Below are 17722 nucleotides of genomic sequence, written 5' to 3' on the forward strand. Positions count from 1 at the left end.
AAATTGACAAATCAGTGAGGACAACTTGGTTACTAAAATGCTTCCTTGCTGAAGTATAAAAGTGAATAATATGCTTCTTTTCCCAGTGAATTCAAGCGAGTTGGAATAACTCATTTTAGTTTCAGTGCATTAGGAGTTTTGTTGGGTTGTGTAAAAAAAACTGGGAGTTGAACAACCTTGAGTAAAATGATTTTTCTTTCAGGGACGGATGAGAAAACACTGATCAGCATCCTCACTGAGAGATCAAATGCTCAGCGGCAGCTGATGGCTAAGGAGTACAGGGCAGCTTCAGGAAAGGTACAGCTTGGGGAGGATAGCTGACAGTAAAAATATCCTGTAGCATCTTCATTATGCAAAACTAATCTGTATGTGCACAAACCCTAATATTGCTTAATTATGAGGCAGGATATGAGAAATGAATACATCTAAGTAACTCATTTGAATTTATAGCTAGCTCTGAGAATAAAGAAGGAACGCTTTGATTAGGAAAAAACTAACCAATACAAACTGTTTTCAGTGCACCATTAAGCAATGAAGCATGTGCTAAACAAGGAGCCAAACGAGTGCCCCTCTTGTTTCAGTGTGGACTAGGCACTGAAATAAAGTAACTCTTACCATTTATTTTTGGGAAGATGACAAATGAGTTAAGGCTGGGAGTTAAAAGGTCCCTTTTCCAGCATCTGCAGTTGCCTTTTCCCGGACCAACTAAAACATGAATCTGATTCTCTGCCTCCTCCATTTTCTCTTGAGAATCAGTATATCTACATTTCTGGGGTGGGGGTTTTTTTGGTTGTTTTTAAGACATAAAGTGGACTGACCTTAATTTAGCCTTAATTTTGAAAGAGTGGAATTAGCTTTCTAAATAATAGTAGTGGTTTGTGTTTTTTTGTTTTGTTTGGAAGGAAACCTCAAAAAGCGACACAGCCATGAGCAAGATGCTTCTGAAAGTAGAAATGATTGAGGAGAAGCAGGGTGGAATTATTCCAATAGCAACAACTAAACTTGCCATTTCATCTGGAAATAATGTGATCTGTGAAAGTGCAATCTAATCACCCTGGGTCTTGCTTGTTTGTTTAGGACCTGAAAGATGACTTGAAGAGTGATCTCTCTGGCAATCTGGAGCGTGTTATAGTTGCACTTGTAACACCACCAGCTGTGTTTGATGCTAAACAGCTTAAGAAATCCATGAAAGTAAGTCTGCAAGCAAATGTTTCATACTTTTGATTTAGAGCGTTTAGAAAGAAGGTAAATATTTTGTAAAAAATTTCAAAGGAAATGAAATTTTTTTTTGTTTAAAATTTTCCATTACATTTTTTCCAAATGAAAAAAAATTTTAGTTTCAGTAGGGAGAGGAAAAACACTAACATATTTTTATGATTGGGGTGGGGAAGTGAGGGTTCCACACATCTGAAATGACTTTTTTTTTCAAAATATTTCAAAAAAGTTTAATTGAGAAAACAACAAAAAGTAACCAAAACCAAATTTTCACTGAAATCTTTGTTTTGGTCAAAATGGAATTTTTTAAAACCAAATTGAAATTGTCTCTACTCCTTAGTTTGTTATGCAAAATATCAGAGTGATGGAAAAATTAATCCATTTTTTAGGTGTCATATTGGCGGGCTATAACATTTTTGTAGTGCTTCAGTTATAAGTAGGCAGGGGAAACCATGCCACAATTTAATAGCTATTAATTGCCGGAAACTGTTTTCAATTCCTGTCTTTGTTGTAAGTGGGGATATGAGTTTGGTGTTCTGCTGCCTATTTCTATTTCAGGTCACTAAAACAACACTTATTGTGGCATGTCTGTTCTGTGCTTCAGTCCTCCGATTAGAATGTCAAATGTGTTGAAATGTAGGAGTGACCTGCATTCTCAGAGCTGCATGTGGATTCTAGCAGAACCTGGTGTCTATTATCACTGGCTCATTCCCTTAGTTGCAGATTTGAGAAACAGCTCATTAGGTTTAATAATCTCTTGATAGGATCAAATAACTTTTCATTCAGTAGTTAAATCTTTTCACAAACTTTATTTCCTTGCTAAAGTGAATTGCGTGAATTTTGATATTTGAAATCACAGTATTTTGGGTATTACAATGTGTGATGTTCACAATTCATGCTTCAGTTCACTTGAAACTAATCCCCAAACAACCGCTATAAAAACTGTGTATTTTTTTTCTTTGTCAACTGTATGTGGTTGGTTTTGGTTTTTTTTTTTTTGTTTGTTTAAGGGTAGTGGAACTAACGAAAAGGCACTGATAGAAATCCTAGCCTCCAGGAGCAGTAAGCAAATGAAAGAGGTATCCCAGGCATACTATACAGGTAATGCTTTCTCACACATGTATATTAATACCATTACCTGATTGCATCCTACCCAGTGCTCGATAACCTCCTTGAGGTGATCTATGAAAAGTGACTCTTTTTTGAATTTGGAAAGTTGAGCTTTAGATACAAAAAATATTTTTCAGTCATTGCAGATTCAGCGTACTGTGCGGTTAACAGATGCATGAGCTCTGCATGCAGTACCACTCCAGGACCTACAGGACTGAATTCCATGTTTAGGAACAAATTTGCTTTTTAAGAACACGCTGTGCAGGCAGCTCCTATTGAAATTAGAGCCGTGTGCAAGCATCTGAGGGCAAAATTTTACCCTTGCAGCCAAATTCCAGTTTCAGATGCATGGCTTGGCCAGTAATGGATTTTTTTTCTTCCCTATGGAATGTGGCGATGTGCTCCTTTATATCTTGCATATTAGGCTCTTTCCCTTTAGAGTTGTGCGTGCAATTACTTTAAAGTGCACAGTACAAACAGCAACTAATAGGAATGACTTTAAAATTTGTCTTTTTTCATTATAAGCTCCGCTTTCAGGAGCGAATGACTCGGCCATACAAACTCTTGGCAAATAAACTTTGGCATATGAGTCTGGGAGAATTATTTTAATAATTGATGCACTTCTGAATCACGTGTATTTACCGAACAGCACGTGTCTGAACATACCTAATATAAAGTTTAAGATGCTGCGGGGGAGGGTGCTGGTTTCTGAAAACTTTGTGGGTCAGATTCTCCTCTGCGTTCTGGCCCCTTTACACTGCTCTTACTGGCCCATTTGTGCCATCAAGCCACTGGCTCTACCCAGGTGACGATTACGCCAGTGTCCCAATCGTGAAGATCTAGCATCGTGGTCTCCTATGCCACCCTCTCCCACAGCATAGGAATATTGAGGGGGCGTGGCCAGAGCACTCCTGTTACTCCAGTTTACCATACTTGCTCCCATAGCATAGAGCCATCCAAAGTAACTGAGGCTATCTAAGGCTGGTATTTGTTACACCAGGATTGGCGTAGAACCGGTTCCATAATATGGGAGCTTCAAACAGCACCTTTGGGACTGCCGCTCCAGTTGTATCCAGTGGATGGATACCAAAGAATTGGGTCCATCGTCGTTAGTGTTTTGGAAAAACGTGCAGAACCGATGGCTAAGCATTGCACTATGGCTACATCTACGTTGTGAGCTAGGGGGGTGATTGCCATCTTGTATGTAGCTAGCTGTGCTAGCTCAGAGAGCTAGCATGAGCTTAAATAGCCGTGTAGCTGCAGTAGCACGGGCAGCAGCAGGAAGACCAAGTATAAACCTGCCTGAACCTCACAGGTATGTACTCAGGGCAGGTAAGCCATGCCACTGCCGCAACACTACTGCTTGTTCTCCCACTAGTTCTCGCTGTGCTAACACGAGTACGTGTGCGAAGTTGGGAATCCCCCCCCTTGCTCACAGCGTAGCCTGTGTGATTCCACTGAAGAGCTGTTTCTTTGGCATGCATAGCATCCAGTAACCTAATGGTCTCATAGGTGTTAATTCTAGGATAGACTGAGGTTTCTAAGTAAATTTTTCAATGTTTTGTTTGCCGTACACATTCTCTGAGCAATTCATTGTCATGCTATTTTAAAAATACTGTCCATGTCAAGCAGAAACAAATTGTTGAAAGGCTCCTGACACCACTGCAGTAACTTTCTTGCAGCTCTCATTTTAAATGTTCATGTACCAGAACGTGTGGTGTTTGGGGGAGGGGCGGTATGTGTGGGTACATAATTACAGGAAAACTTGATTTTTATTGCATTGTTTCTCATGGTAACTCGCAACAACTCTGCTCCTTTCCCAGGAGACTAATTGCTTAGCAGTATGGCAAGTGAGATTGATTTGAACATTAGGAGAGCAAACTGTGGAAGCATATGCTTGGAACAGATACATCTAATGTGTGGTACGGCCTTGTTTGGATTCAGACCTAGGAGATTTATAGTTTCTTGGGTGGTAGGCTAGTTAAAGTACCATATAAGGAGCAGTTTGAGTTGCCTACTGTAATGCATTATATAATCTTCCACAGGAAGCTTTGCAAACTGAAGGCAGGAGGTAAAACAAATGAAAAGCAAAAAAAGTTCCCTTTAATGAACACGTCACTATATAGTTCTGTCTGTTTGCACAGAAAAGCTCGTGGAGACAGAAGTATGGCGTATGTGAATAGGGCACTAGAATGAGAGCTGGGTTCAATTCCTACCTCAGACACAGATTTTCTTTGTGACCTTGGACAAGTTGCTTAATTTACCTTGTGCTTCAGGTCCTGTCTAAGGTGAAGATATTTCCCTCCTCCCCGAGGTGTTGGAAGGATAAAATCCACAAGTGTCTGAGACTCTTGCATACTACAGTGATGAGGGTATATCAATGGCACCATCACTCTTTGCGGAGCATGGGGCATGTGCCAGTGAGTTATCTGATGGCTAATCAGTCCAATGCATGAGTAACAGTCCTGTCCACAGCGCACACCCACGCATTAGCAATGCTCTGAATCCAAACAGCAGATTCTTTCCTCCTCTGACGCTGGTCATCGCAAATCTTGATCCAATCCGCGTCACAATCCCTTGCTCCATCTACAAGCTGACTCCTCCAGTCAGAGTGGTATTCTGCACCCCCTTCCCAGATTCTAAATGATACTAATCAGCTTTGCAAGCACCCTGAAATCTGCGCAGCGGTCTGCCTTTCTGTCTAGACCCTTCCTGAGCATCAGAGTACTGCACGCTCCTCAGGATCCTGTAATCCGGCATTCACTTGACATGTCCAAGCCACCTGAGTCTCTTCTTAATAATCAACATTCCCATGAATGTCATAGCAGCACGATTTAACGCTTCCACATTTGTCACCCTGTCTTGCCAACTTATTCAAAGAATCTTACACAAGCATCTGATATGAAAACTGTTTAGTCTTTTTTGATATTTTGGCACAAGTTGTCCATGTTTGAGCCATACTGAAGAGTGGATAAAACACATGTCTCCTGAGTATGGATTTTCACTTTAGTTGACAATTTGTTATTGTTCCAGGCTCTGTCTGGCAAAAGACCAAAGTTTCTGGCTGCTTTGCTGATTCTACTAGTAAGCTCAGCATCAGGATCCACATTGTTGGTAACAACAGAGCCAAGATAGCAAAATTAGTCAGCGGCATCTAGACTGTCACCATCTAAGGTGATATCTGGAACTGGTTCTGAAGAGCCTAGGTGCATGATGGTCTTTTTCAAGCTTATTGCTAGCCCAAAGATTTTGCATGAATCGGAAAACTTGGTAATAAGATGTTGTAGAGCATCAACACTGAGCCACAAATGTTGTATCATCTGCAAACAGATCTTAATATTTACTTCTCATTCCCACCTCAACACACGTTCCATGATGTTCAAGAAGGTGCCTATCTTAGCACCAGAGATGATGGAGGCTTGCTTAACATTGCAAGGTTCAGAGCTAAGGTGAAGGAGATCATCTTAAGAGACCTGTTTGCAGATGATGCAACCCTTGCAGCTCAGTGTTGAGGGCATATAAGTACCTAAATGATTAGGGAATTATGAAGATTATTAAAGGGGTAAAAATGTCAAATCTTCCCTTGGTTCTCGAACACTGCTCTCAAGTTGGCAGCCCTATCACTTTTCATTGTAACTTGCGGTGTAACACTGCTGTCGTTGCAACACTTGAATTTATAAATGACTGTGGAAACCTAGAAATGGGGGAAATGATAAACGTTTTGTTTTGTACCAAACTCAGGCTTGGGGAAATCTTTAAAACTCTTTTTTAAGAAAAAGGACATGGTTGTAGCATTAATTATCTGTTAAATGAGCAAGTAATAGTATAATAATGGCTCAGTTTCTTTTTACTTCTCAGCATTTTAATTTCTATGTGCAGAACTCCTGCCATAGTTTCCAGGTGTGAGTTATAGGTCCCTCTTCTCCTAGCCAACATGGCAACAGCCTATCAGTATTATGGCTCCGTCAGTCAGGAAGCAGGAGGTAAGAATGTCAATCAATTTAATATTTACAGAGAGAATCTAAGCAGTTGAGCATCTGCTTTGAAGCTGTAACCAGCACAGAGCAGCCTGCAAAGACCTTTGTTTCACCTAGTTACCCCTGTTTTGAGCCCAATCATTTCTGTTTGACTAAAGCATATCTTCAGTTAAGGCACCCAGTCTTGATTTGAAGACGTCAAGAGATGGGGAATCCACCACTTCCCTTGGTGGTCTGTGTGACGGGTTGGGTCACAGAAACCCCCTTTGGGACTGCCACCTGATGTGCTGAGACTACCTCTGAGCCCTTTTTCCCTGACAGCTTGGGACTTCAGTGCCCTGCCTGGTTGTGCCAGACACACTAGCCTGCTACAAACACAGACCCAGGTCTGAACCACATCCCACAAAAGCCACAGGCTTAACTGAAAACAGATTAAGAAGTGTTCCTGTCTCCAGCACTCCAATACCAACTCCCAATGGGGTCCAAACCCCAAATAAATCTGTTTTACCCTGTATAAAGCTTATACAAGGTAAACTCATAAATTGTTCGCCCTCTCTAACGCTGAGAGAGAGAGATGCAGAGCGGTTTGCCTTCCCCCCTAGATATTAATCACTTACTCTGGGTTAATTAATAAGTAAAAAGTAGGATGTAAGTGGTTCCAAGTAGTAACAGACAGAACAAAGTGAATTACCAAGCAAAATAAAATAAAACATGCAAGTCTAAGCCTAGTACTGTAAGAAAACTGAATACAGATAAAATCTCTCCCTCAGATGTTTCAATAAGCTTCTGTCACAGACTGGATGCCTTCCTAGTCTGGGCACAATCCTTTCCCCTGGTAGAGCCCTTGTTCCAGCTCAGGTGGTAGCTAGGGAATTTCTCATGACTGCAGCCCCCTTTGTTCTGCTCCACCCCCTTATATATCTTTTGCGCAAGGTGTGAATCCTTTGTCCACCTCTGGTTCCCACCCCTCCTTCTAAATGGAAAAGCACCAGGTTGTAGATGGATTCCAGTTCAGGTGCCATAATCACATGTCACTGTAAGACTTCATTACCCCCTTGCCAGCACACAGGTATATAGGAAGACTTACAAGTAAACAAGCCATCTACAGTCAATTGTCCTGGTTAATAGGAGCTATCAAAATTCCAAACCACCATTAATGGCCCACACTTTGCATAATTACAATAGGACCTCAGTTATATTTCATATTTCTAGTTTCAGATACAAGAATGATCCATACATACAAATAGGATGAACACACTCAGTAGATTATAAACTGTGTAATGATACCTTACAAGAGACCTTGTGCATGAAGCATATTCCAGTTACATTATATTCACACTCCTTAGCATATTTTCCATAAAATCCTATAGAGTGCAATGTCACAGTTTGTTCTAATGGTTAAACCCCTCACTGTTAGAAACTTGTCTGATTTCTAATTTGAATTTGTCTGGCTGTCACTTCCACCCATTGGTTCTTGTTATGCCTTTGTCCACCAGATTAAAGAGCCTGGTGTTTTTCTTCCCATAAAAATGCTTTTACACTGTAATCAAATAACCTGTCTTCATGTTGATAAACTAAACAGATGGAGCTTTCTAAGTCTCCCACTGTGTATAGCATTTGTATTCAGCCCTCAAGTCACTTTTAAGACTTTTTTTTTTTTCTCTGCACCCTCTCCAGTTTTTCCACATTCTTCCCCCTCCCCCCCCCCCCCCCGCCCCGAAATGTGGACACCAGAACTGGACATGCTATTTTAAGTATTGGTCTCACCAGTGCTGTAAATTATGGAGCGGAATCACTTTCCAACTCACTATTTCCTTGTTTATACATCTAAGAATTGTACCCTTGTTCCCACAGCATCACACTGGAAGCTCATGTTGAGTTGCTTGTCCATTATGACCCCTAAATCCTTTTCAGACTCACCACTTTCCAAGATACAGTCCCCCATTCTGTAGGTATGGCCTGCATTCTTTGATCCTAGATATATGACCATGCATGTGACTGTATTAAGGGGAAAAGACTGGATTGTGGGGCTAACCTATGTCGGTGGACTGATGAATCTTGCATAGTACCATAACATTGATATGTCAGAGTTGTTGCTGGGAGGATAAGGCTACAACAAATCCGTTACTGGTCAGTGATCTTCCCTTAACATCTAGATGCTTTTGCTAATCTTACCTTTGATTTTTTGTTTTTAAATTACAGAATTCAATAAAATGTTTGATTATTTTTGTTTTTAGTATATAAGAAGAGTCTTGGCGATGACATCAGTTCTGACACCTCTGGTGACTTCAGAAAAGCCCTGTTAACTCTGGCAGATGTAAGTTCCTTCAACTTAGTCAACATAATTACTGTACAGATTTGATATTTAGATTTTACTTGAAATTGTAAATATAGGCAGTCCTAGTGAATCATCTGACAACTGATACAGTACTTACAGGGTGTGCATAGCTTTGCTTATTTAAATTTAAGGTAAGAGAGTGGCATGGTAGGTTAGAGTACTGATATTTTCCCCTTGAGAGATCAGAGTCCCTATCTGGACTTGTTGGTTGAGATGGATTTGGTCTCCTCTTATCCTTGGCTACTTTTATACCAGTTACAGCACCATAGTTTTAGCACAAGTAACCATAACTGGCATCCTCTTCTTGGACTCTTAGCACCGTAGCAATTGGGGTGTTACAGATCAGGATTGAGGAGTTGTGTGGTGAAGCCAATGGCCAATTCATGCTGTGGCTTGGCTTTGACCTTTGCTATTGCATGCTCAGTTCAGGAGTACTAAATCCAAAGTTTGAAGCGTCAGGCTCTGACCTATCCCATAAGAAGCAGAGTGATGCGGTTTTCCTCATTCATCGCTCTCCTATTGGATCCCAGCATTGTTGATCATGATGAGGGGGAGTCACTACTCCAGGCTTGTTCGGAGTGGGGGTGAAGTAAAGAGGAGAAATAGCAGGAGTGGTGGCTTTAGCCTTAGACCACACATGGAGGCCCCAAATGCTCGTACTCAACCTTCCCCACACAATGCTTTTAATGACACTGTCAGACAAATTTTGGGCCTAGGAGGATGCTGGCAAGAGCTACTGTTTCACAATCCACAATAATTATTCTTGGGTGGGTGACTGGGAGAAGGTATGACCATTTGAGACTTTCAAATTTTGCACTTTTATGGGCTTTAAAGTTCACTCTCCCTTATTGCAGGGCAGAAGAGATGAAAATGTAAAAGTGGATGAACATCTTGCAAAAAAGGATGCACAGGTACAGCAAAGCAAAACAGCGGCTGAACCAAGCTGCACTTGACACGTAGATATAAAGTGTTCTCTATTGCAATACAAAATTATCTGCTAAACAGCATCTTACAGGGATGGCTCACACCCAAGAAATTCAGCATTTTGAACACCCCAAAGTTGAAATGGAGTGGGCAGGGAGACCATCAGATTAGGACATGTGTGTAGTTATTTTGTTTTTTGTTTTTTCCTTCCTTCCCTATCTCCTTCCTATAACTGGCATTAGTTTTCTATATATAATCCGGTCTAGAGTACCCAGTTTTCCCAATTTCCAACAATGCATTGTTAAACTGCTGTAATAACCTTTGAAGTGTAAGTATTGCCATTTTATCTGTGGTGAGAGCTGACATGAACATGGGTTTCTTTGCGGGGTTTTTTTTTTAAATGGCCTATGGGGAAAGTTTCATTTTATTCAGACTTCCCATTAACAGTGTAAAACTTTGGATTGCCCCCTCCTTGCTGCCACCATGTGAGGTGCAGAATTTGGGCCCAGCAATGCTGGGCTCACGCACTGCAAGTGCAGCTCATAACTCGCTCAAAACCTGCCTGGGGCTGCTGTGTGAGTGGTGCTCATGGTATCCATAAAACACCATCCCCAGTTCGGCCAGTGGGAGGATTATAGTGAAGTCTCTGTCTGAAGAAGACACCATAGCCACTGATGCCCTTGAGTGGAATGGATGGGGGGAAGCTCCAAGGAACCCCCATTCCTGAATAAGACATGTTTATAAAGTCCTGATTTGTATTTGATGTATTGGAATTAACTCTAACATTCACTTTGTGATAAATTGCATCTTTCATAAAGCAAATATTTCCATTCTGTCATTCATAGAAAAATCTCCTTCTCACTTTGAATATGAATCCCTTAATGTCTGTCTTCCAGCAGTAGAAGGTGTTCCAGTGTAGGTCAGTAGACAGGCAAGTTCTGCTTTGTATGGGGGGAAGAGAGAGAGAGAACTAGTTCAACTTTCCAGGCTTGAGTTTCAGCAGCCCATGACAGCAACACCACAGCACTGCAGTGAAGTCCATTGCATCGGCCAGGTTCAGAATCCTGTCCTCCGAAAACTTATGGAAAATGCAGAGACTAGTTTGCAGTGGCATGGCTCAACAATCTTCTTTTGAGAAGTCTAGTCTAGTGGCCACAGTGACATTCTTTCTTTCCTTGCAATAGGTTCTCTATAGTGCTGGTGAGAAGAAATGGGGTACAGATGAAGATAAGTTCACTGAAATTCTGTGCCTTAGGAGCATACCTCAACTGAAATTAAGTATGAAATCGATTTTGGACCATTTTGTGGTATTTCTTAGTAAATGATGATTATTTTCTATAGCCAAGCATCTCTATGTGTAATTTGGATTGAGGTGCCACTCACTGTTACTGTCCCACCATCACTTCCGTGGGTCCATCAGCTTTTGCTAAAGCTTGCAGAATAAAAACCCCTGAGTTTCTAGCTCTTATGGTTGTGAAGATAGCCAGTACTGTATCTGTTCACATATGGAAGGCTGCAAACTGAAACAATAGGTCTAAGAGGCGTGTATTGTCCTTGTTGAGTGTGCCACATATCAATATGTATGTAGATTTGAAATGGGCTCTTCCTGTGTAGTTTTACTCTAAGGTATTTTCATTCCTACTTTTGCAGGAGAAGAGATGAAAGTTTGATCTTAAACCCAGGCAACAGGTCGTCTTTTACTTATCCCTGTCGCCAAAGACTGTGGATTGCATAGCATGCTTTAAATGTAATTGTTGGCATGTACGAATGTCATGCAGACTTGGGGACCAAGCAAGCCTCTGATAAGGAAGTAATTGTGTTTGCTATATTGTGACTCACTAAATGCATCTTTGCCTTACGGCTGATGGAATGTGCTGCATGAGACACCCTCTTTTTCATAAAGAAACCTGGGATTGTGAAAGCCTTCAGTGGATAAAATTTGTCTCCACCCCACTCAATATATTTGAGTCATTCCTAATTTTATGATTATTAAAGCAAGACCATTAGGTAAATGGGCTAACTGAAGCGGGGTCTGACGTACCGCATTAAAGAACAGAGGCAAACTGCCTTGAGAAGGAAAATGGTGAATGTTAAAATGATGGCCCTTGAAGGTTGTTTGTTCCTTAACAAAATTTCTACATATATACACCTTGATTAGTTTAGAATGATGGCTAATGTTGCTCTCATCATAGGGTATGTGTTCATCAAAGGCATGTTCCAAACAATATTGAAGGTAGTGGAAAGACTTTCGTTAGTTTCACTACGGTTTGGATCAGACCCCAAATGGAGCCTGACGCATGAGAACATTGAGTCATTTCCTTGTGATAGTTTGATATACTTACTACGTATGTTTGGTTATCTTTTTAGCATTTGATGAATACAGGAACATCAGCAAGAAGACCATTGAAGAAAGTATACAGGGTGAAATGTCAGGGCATTTTGAGGATTTACTCTTAGCCATTGGTAAGATTCTTGGGGAGGAGGAAGACATGGCTGAAAACAAGCTGTGCCTTTTTAAACCAAAAAAAAAAAAAAAAAAGAGGAGGATAGGTAAAATATTAGTCTGAATAGTTTGATTTACAGTGACTTTAGTTCTTGCTTTTAGTGATAAGCAGTATCCCTGCATTAAGCATTGTAACACTGACTTGGGCTTACAAAAAGAAGAGAGAGCTTGTTAGTTCTAGTTAGTAGCATATATTCAACTATGTTGATGTTTATAATTAGTACAGTGATAGCCTCTAGCCGCCCCAATCTTGGTCCAGGACTGCTTTGTGCTAAGTCCTATACACCAGGCACACTCCTCATTTATACTGACTTTGCAAGTGCCAAAAAACCCTCAACCATACTTGGGGATATTTTTAGTAGTGACGCTAATGACTAATTTTACTCGTCACCAGACTTCAGCCACCCATACTGCTGAACCATTTCAAAAGCACTAGAGTATTTTACTTTCAGGGCAGGCCTGAGGGTTCTATAAAGTCTTGTTCTTAACAACAGAAATGCTTTAACTAAAAATCTATAGCCAGATTCACCCTTCATATAAATGGGTACATCTCTCATGGGAGTGTGTGTAACATGCATGTGGTTTACCAGCCTGGAAGAGAACGATAAAGTCCATGCAGAATTGGCCAGGTGCATGTGTGTATATACCTGACTTGTGCATGCATGTCAGTCATTTACAGGTACAAGGCTGGGCATACAATTGTATTTACCTAGCTTTGAAAATCTGGCCATGCATGTCCTGTCCATTCATAGTGAGGGCTTGTAAGCCAAAGCAAGTTATATGGTGGCATCGTTGTAGAGCAGGCCATTTAAACTAACTCTTAACTTTTTCTTTTAATAGTTCAATGTGTGACTAACACTCCTGCATTCTTTGCTGAAAGGCTGCACCAATCTTTGAAGGTAGGTTTTCTGCTTCCATACCCATTCTTGAACTCTTGTATATCTTTAAGAGAATGTCAAGTTTCTAAGAGTCTGTAAGATGTCTGTAAATAATAAACATGACACTGGTCCCTTACGACAGGTAATTCCTGGAGTTAGATTAAGTAGGACGGAGAATGCCATTTCTAAATGGAGATGCTGATTTTAGCCTAACTTGCATAATGCTTTTATATGGTGTATTGTACCAGATGGCTCTCTTTTATTTTATCAGGGTGCTGGAACTGATGAGTTCACTCTTAATAGAATCATGGTTTCCAGATCAGAAATTGACCTGCTGGATATTCGGGCTGAATATAAGAAGCATTATGGCTGCTCCTTGTACTCTGCTATAAAAGTAAGAATTATTTTAATGAACTCTTTTTGCATATTGGAACAAAGTTGCCTAACAAATGTGCCACTCCTGTAATAGAATTTTTTTCTCTTTGAGGTATGTATAAAAGTTTTATATTTGGAAAGTGCCAAATGTGTTATAAGTAGAGGAGTTTGAAGAGGAGAGCAGTTTGGCTTTAGCAGTTGTGTTCTGGACAAAATGGAGTAAAATGGCAATTGAGTAGGTCAGAGAGCTGGAGGTAGGAGATGACTAGGAAATAGACAAGAATGTGTGCTATTGTGCCAGACATTTGATGCATTTTGTAGAAAGAAGAGGCAAGACTCGATCCAGTTATATGGGGAGGTGGAGCCCAAGGTGCTTAGGAGGAAGATGGTGGTGTAATTCCCAAGGGAATGGGGTGGAAAGGAAGTGGGGGATTTTGGGTGGAAAAATAAGAGACTTCAGTTTGGTCATGTCAAGCCCACAGTGGGCAAGCTAGGCTGATCTGTCAGACAGTGAGTAATGCATGTTTAGAGACTTGTGAACCATTAGCATAGCTCACTGACTCCACGTGAGGACTCAGTGAACAGGTATAAATGGAGAAAATGAAGTACCCAGTGAAGCTCTGCAGGATGCCAGAGTGCTCCTTGGTGCTCAGTCTATTATAAGGGCAGAACAGGACCATACTGTCTGATACCCAGGACGTTTGGAAATGCCTAGCTTTAGTAAACGTCTTAACATTAAGAGAATCATTTAATCATCTGTTTTAAAGCTGAATTGAAAATTGCTAAAAGGCAGGCTTAGGACCCCGTTTCCTGATGTTATACTGCCTCTTGCAGTGACTCTTCCCACAGCTGACCTGCATCAGGGAAGCATTACACCCTAATACTAGTTTTGTGGTATGGTAGCTAATTTTCATAGTCTCAGAAGCAGATCAGGGACCATTATTAGCTATCTGAAACAGGGTAGTTGTGAAAGTCCAGTTGTGAAAGTGATGCCAATGGCTTAAAGTGACTTTGTTTAGAGATAGTTAATTCATTTTAAATACGATTGAACACAATGGTTTAGTTCTTAAAGTTATGTTCATACAACACTGACTACAGTTTCCTTCTCTTTCCAATGACTTATTCAACTTTTTTCTGCTTTAATGGAAGCTGGAGTGGTTCCCCGCCCCCACCCCCAAATGTCACTCAGGTAGTCCTTCTGAGCATGTACCAGATATCCTTTCTTGCCTCAATGCTTTAAATCCAGCAAGTAACTGCCAACATCCTCTCATCTGCTCAAATATTTCTGAGGTTGGGAGATTAATCAGAAGTGTACTTTTAAAAAATGAATAAACAGTCTTGAGTGATTCTTTTCTGTCAGCCTCTTTCATAAATTGATGCACAATGTTCTGTTGCTAGGGGTGGAACTGATGTGACAAGCCCTGTTCCATAATGTAGCTCTGAATTGCACAGTGCTGATCATCACAACTAACTGCACCATAATCATGTGGTAATCTAGAGTTTTATTAATTCTTCTTTAGGATAAAACCTAGAGTTCCATACAAAATCAGTGGGTGCCTGAGGCTTTCTCTTGATTAGGAAAAGAGCTAGCTAAGCCTGATCTTTCTTTTCCTAGTGTAGATTCAGGGTAAGGCCTTGTTGCTTGATTCATCTGGTGGAAGTTGTAGTCTGTTATCCTACATCTGCACTGGGAAAAATGGTAGCATTTTAGGTTTGGTTTAGCTAAAGCGTGTGCTAAACCTGTCCACTTTTCTTAGTTCAGGCAAAGCACGAGTTCTGAAAACCTACATGGGATTCCATTTTTGACCAATCAGCTGGTACTGATCAGTGATAAACTCACTGAATGGGCCAGAGCCCTTTAAACTATCAACTTGTTTATAACTTAATTCGTACACTGAGAAACACATGGAAATGTATGGAATAAAATTGCTAATGTCTGTAGAACACAAATGCCAGGAGTAGCTAAGCTTGTAGGGGAACAACATATCTTTCATACCATTTAAATATTAATCCAGCCTTCAAAGAATCTTGTCATTGTAATGTAATAATGCTACTGTGTGTTCTCTCTCCCTCTCTCTTCTCCCCCTCCCCCCCCCAAACATTTTGAAAAAAATTATGTATTCTTTAATACCGGCACTCTGCTGCAGAGTACTCCTCCATAGTCTTAGATTCTTCTCTTCATGAGAAAGTTGGACTGGCTTAACTAAAGGTGTCGTTCTAACATATGTAATTGAATTCATGCAAACCCATTTCTGGACACTTCTTTTTTTTTTTTCCTTGAGTGGCTTAAAATGATTAAGCATCTGTTTGAACTAAACCAAAAAAAACCTGGCTTAAAATGAAATTGATACTCTCACAGCCTTTTACAGCAATTAGTTCAACTTGTACAACTTCCTGTGGTCAACGTTTTCTGACCTGCTGTCTACAGGCAGGCTTCTAAATCTGCATTTATAGGTTCAAAAGTGAAAATTGCCTGACTTTTCAGAATTACTGAACCCCTGTAGCTTCCTGTGATACTGGAAAGTGAGATCACACATTTAAGAGGCTAAATGTAGATTTGTGGTACCTAACTTTAGGCGCCGGGGCTTGAAGGTGTTGGATTTTATGTTTATGGTTAAACAATTTTCACTCAGCTACTTTCTGCCTGTCTTTGAGTACTGGTTTAGTACTGGGTGGACCAATTAAGTCATTAATTTAAATGAGTTGATTTAGAACTAAAAACCTGCCCATGGATTTAAACCAGGTTGAGGCTTTGTAAACGTAACTTAAAAAATGTGTGCTATTGCAAATGTAGATTAACATTTATAATGAACTGCGTCATAAATTGTAGTGTGGGGGAGTGGGGGTTTTTTAATACTACTGCTGGAAGGCTCTTATGACTTCTGTAAAGCTGCTGCAGGCAGGCAACAGTACTGAAACTTGAGGCCCTAATCCTGCAAACGCTTAACTATGACTTCAGCGGCACTGCTCATGCTCACAGTTAAGCATGTGCAAGGGTGTTTGTAGTGTGTGGGGGGCTAATGAAGACTTTAGCATGAGATCTATCACTTCAAAACAAAATCGTTTGTTAATAATGCACAGTTGACTTTCAAAACATGACAGTTACCATCCTTTTTTTTTTTTAAATACACATGGGCCAAAAGTTTCAAATAGTAGCCTGAAATCTGTATTTAAGAGATTTAAAAGCACAAATCCAAATGACAAACCCCTGATGGAGGAGTACAGCCTGGTAAAGCATCTCCGCTTTCTGGACCTATGGAAGTTCACTATATCAGAAGGTGGTGTTGGTTGTAAATGTAGCACAGGCTATTAGGGAAGTTACTGAGGCCCTGGACTTGTCTTTTTTCACCACAGATGTGCATTAAGTGTCAACTTTACTAGTAGAAAGTCTCCATGTAAATCTGAAATGCTAAGTAGGAAACGAAAACTGGTACTGAACAGCCTCTTCAGCAATTTAAAGTTACAAAATGGAGAAGGTAAAACTAGCAGCAAGTCTGATGTATGTTGATTTTGTAAAATCATGATTTTTTTTTTGACACTGGTTCAGTATTTTACTGCAATCATGATGGATTAAATCTTCTCCCAGTCAAAAAAAAAAAATGGAAGTTCAGTTATTCATTTCAGTAGTAGGATCAAGTATCTTATTTCCTCTTAACATGATGATGTTGGGTTGGCCCAAAAAGGTTGTGGGGGGAAGTGTGGAGAAATCATTTTAGAAGTGGCAAACGAAAGCATACAGTGATCGTCACTAATGTCACTTTTATTTTTTTTCCTCCGCACAGTCTGATACCTCTGGGGACTACAAGACTACACTACTGATGATCTGTGGAGGGGATGACTGAAAGTAAATTTCTAAGGAGCACAGGGCTATTGCTTTCCTGCTACCTACAGTAATGCTGCTTCTGAAGCTTTTTAAATGTTTAAGCAATTGTAAAATTGCAACATGCTGACTGCTTTCTCATCAAGTATCCTAATAAACAGATGTTTGTTTTAGTGCATCTCTTCCAGCTGTTATCTAACCACCTGCTGGCATCTGGATAAACTGTGCTTAGACTATCAGAAGCCAGATCTTCCAGCTATACACAGTGCTCCCCTGTAAGCTAAAAGTCTGTCTGGAAAAAGTTGCCATCTTTCTACAGCTGTACAGCGTCAGAAAAAGTGATATTACCTCGGGGTGGTGGCAGAATACAAACCAATGGAAGGTCAATAAAGTTATTCCAAAGATAACCATTTATTTTATATATTTTTAGGGCTGTCAATTGCATTTAATGCATGCAATTAACTGAAAATATTGTGTGCAGAATTTTTAATTTTTTGGCACCGAATTCTCCCAGGAGTCAATAAATTGATTTCAATTACCACACAGAATAGAAAGTGTATAGTGCTCACTTTATATTTTTGA

The 17722-nt window shown here is 40.3% G+C and overlaps 1 protein-coding gene across 3 annotated transcripts in view; it reads left to right on the forward strand.

Annotated features, from left to right (window-relative positions):
- ANXA3 (annexin A3) overlaps positions 1-17318 on the forward strand; it is a 33778-nt gene extending 16460 nt beyond the window's left edge. For all 3 annotated transcript variants that reach the window (XM_077814923.1, XM_077814924.1, XM_077814922.1), the window contains 10 exons: positions 203-297; positions 1078-1191; positions 2226-2316; positions 8540-8619; positions 9495-9551; positions 10749-10842; positions 11932-12027; positions 12908-12966; positions 13217-13339; positions 17103-17318. In XM_077814923.1, the coding sequence (XP_077671049.1) occupies positions 203-297; positions 1078-1191; positions 2226-2316; positions 8540-8619; positions 9495-9551; positions 10749-10842; positions 11932-12027; positions 12908-12966; positions 13217-13339; positions 17103-17162 (869 nt within the window). In that variant the 3' untranslated portion in view covers positions 17163-17318. The remainder of the gene's footprint in view (positions 1-202; positions 298-1077; positions 1192-2225; positions 2317-8539; positions 8620-9494; positions 9552-10748; positions 10843-11931; positions 12028-12907; positions 12967-13216; positions 13340-17102) is intronic.
- Positions 17319-17722: the final 404 nt, after the last annotated feature.

The sequence above is a fragment of the Eretmochelys imbricata genome, chromosome 4, assembly GCF_965152235.1.
Source record: "Eretmochelys imbricata isolate rEreImb1 chromosome 4, rEreImb1.hap1, whole genome shotgun sequence".
Taxonomy (NCBI): domain Eukaryota; kingdom Metazoa; phylum Chordata; order Testudines; family Cheloniidae; genus Eretmochelys; species Eretmochelys imbricata.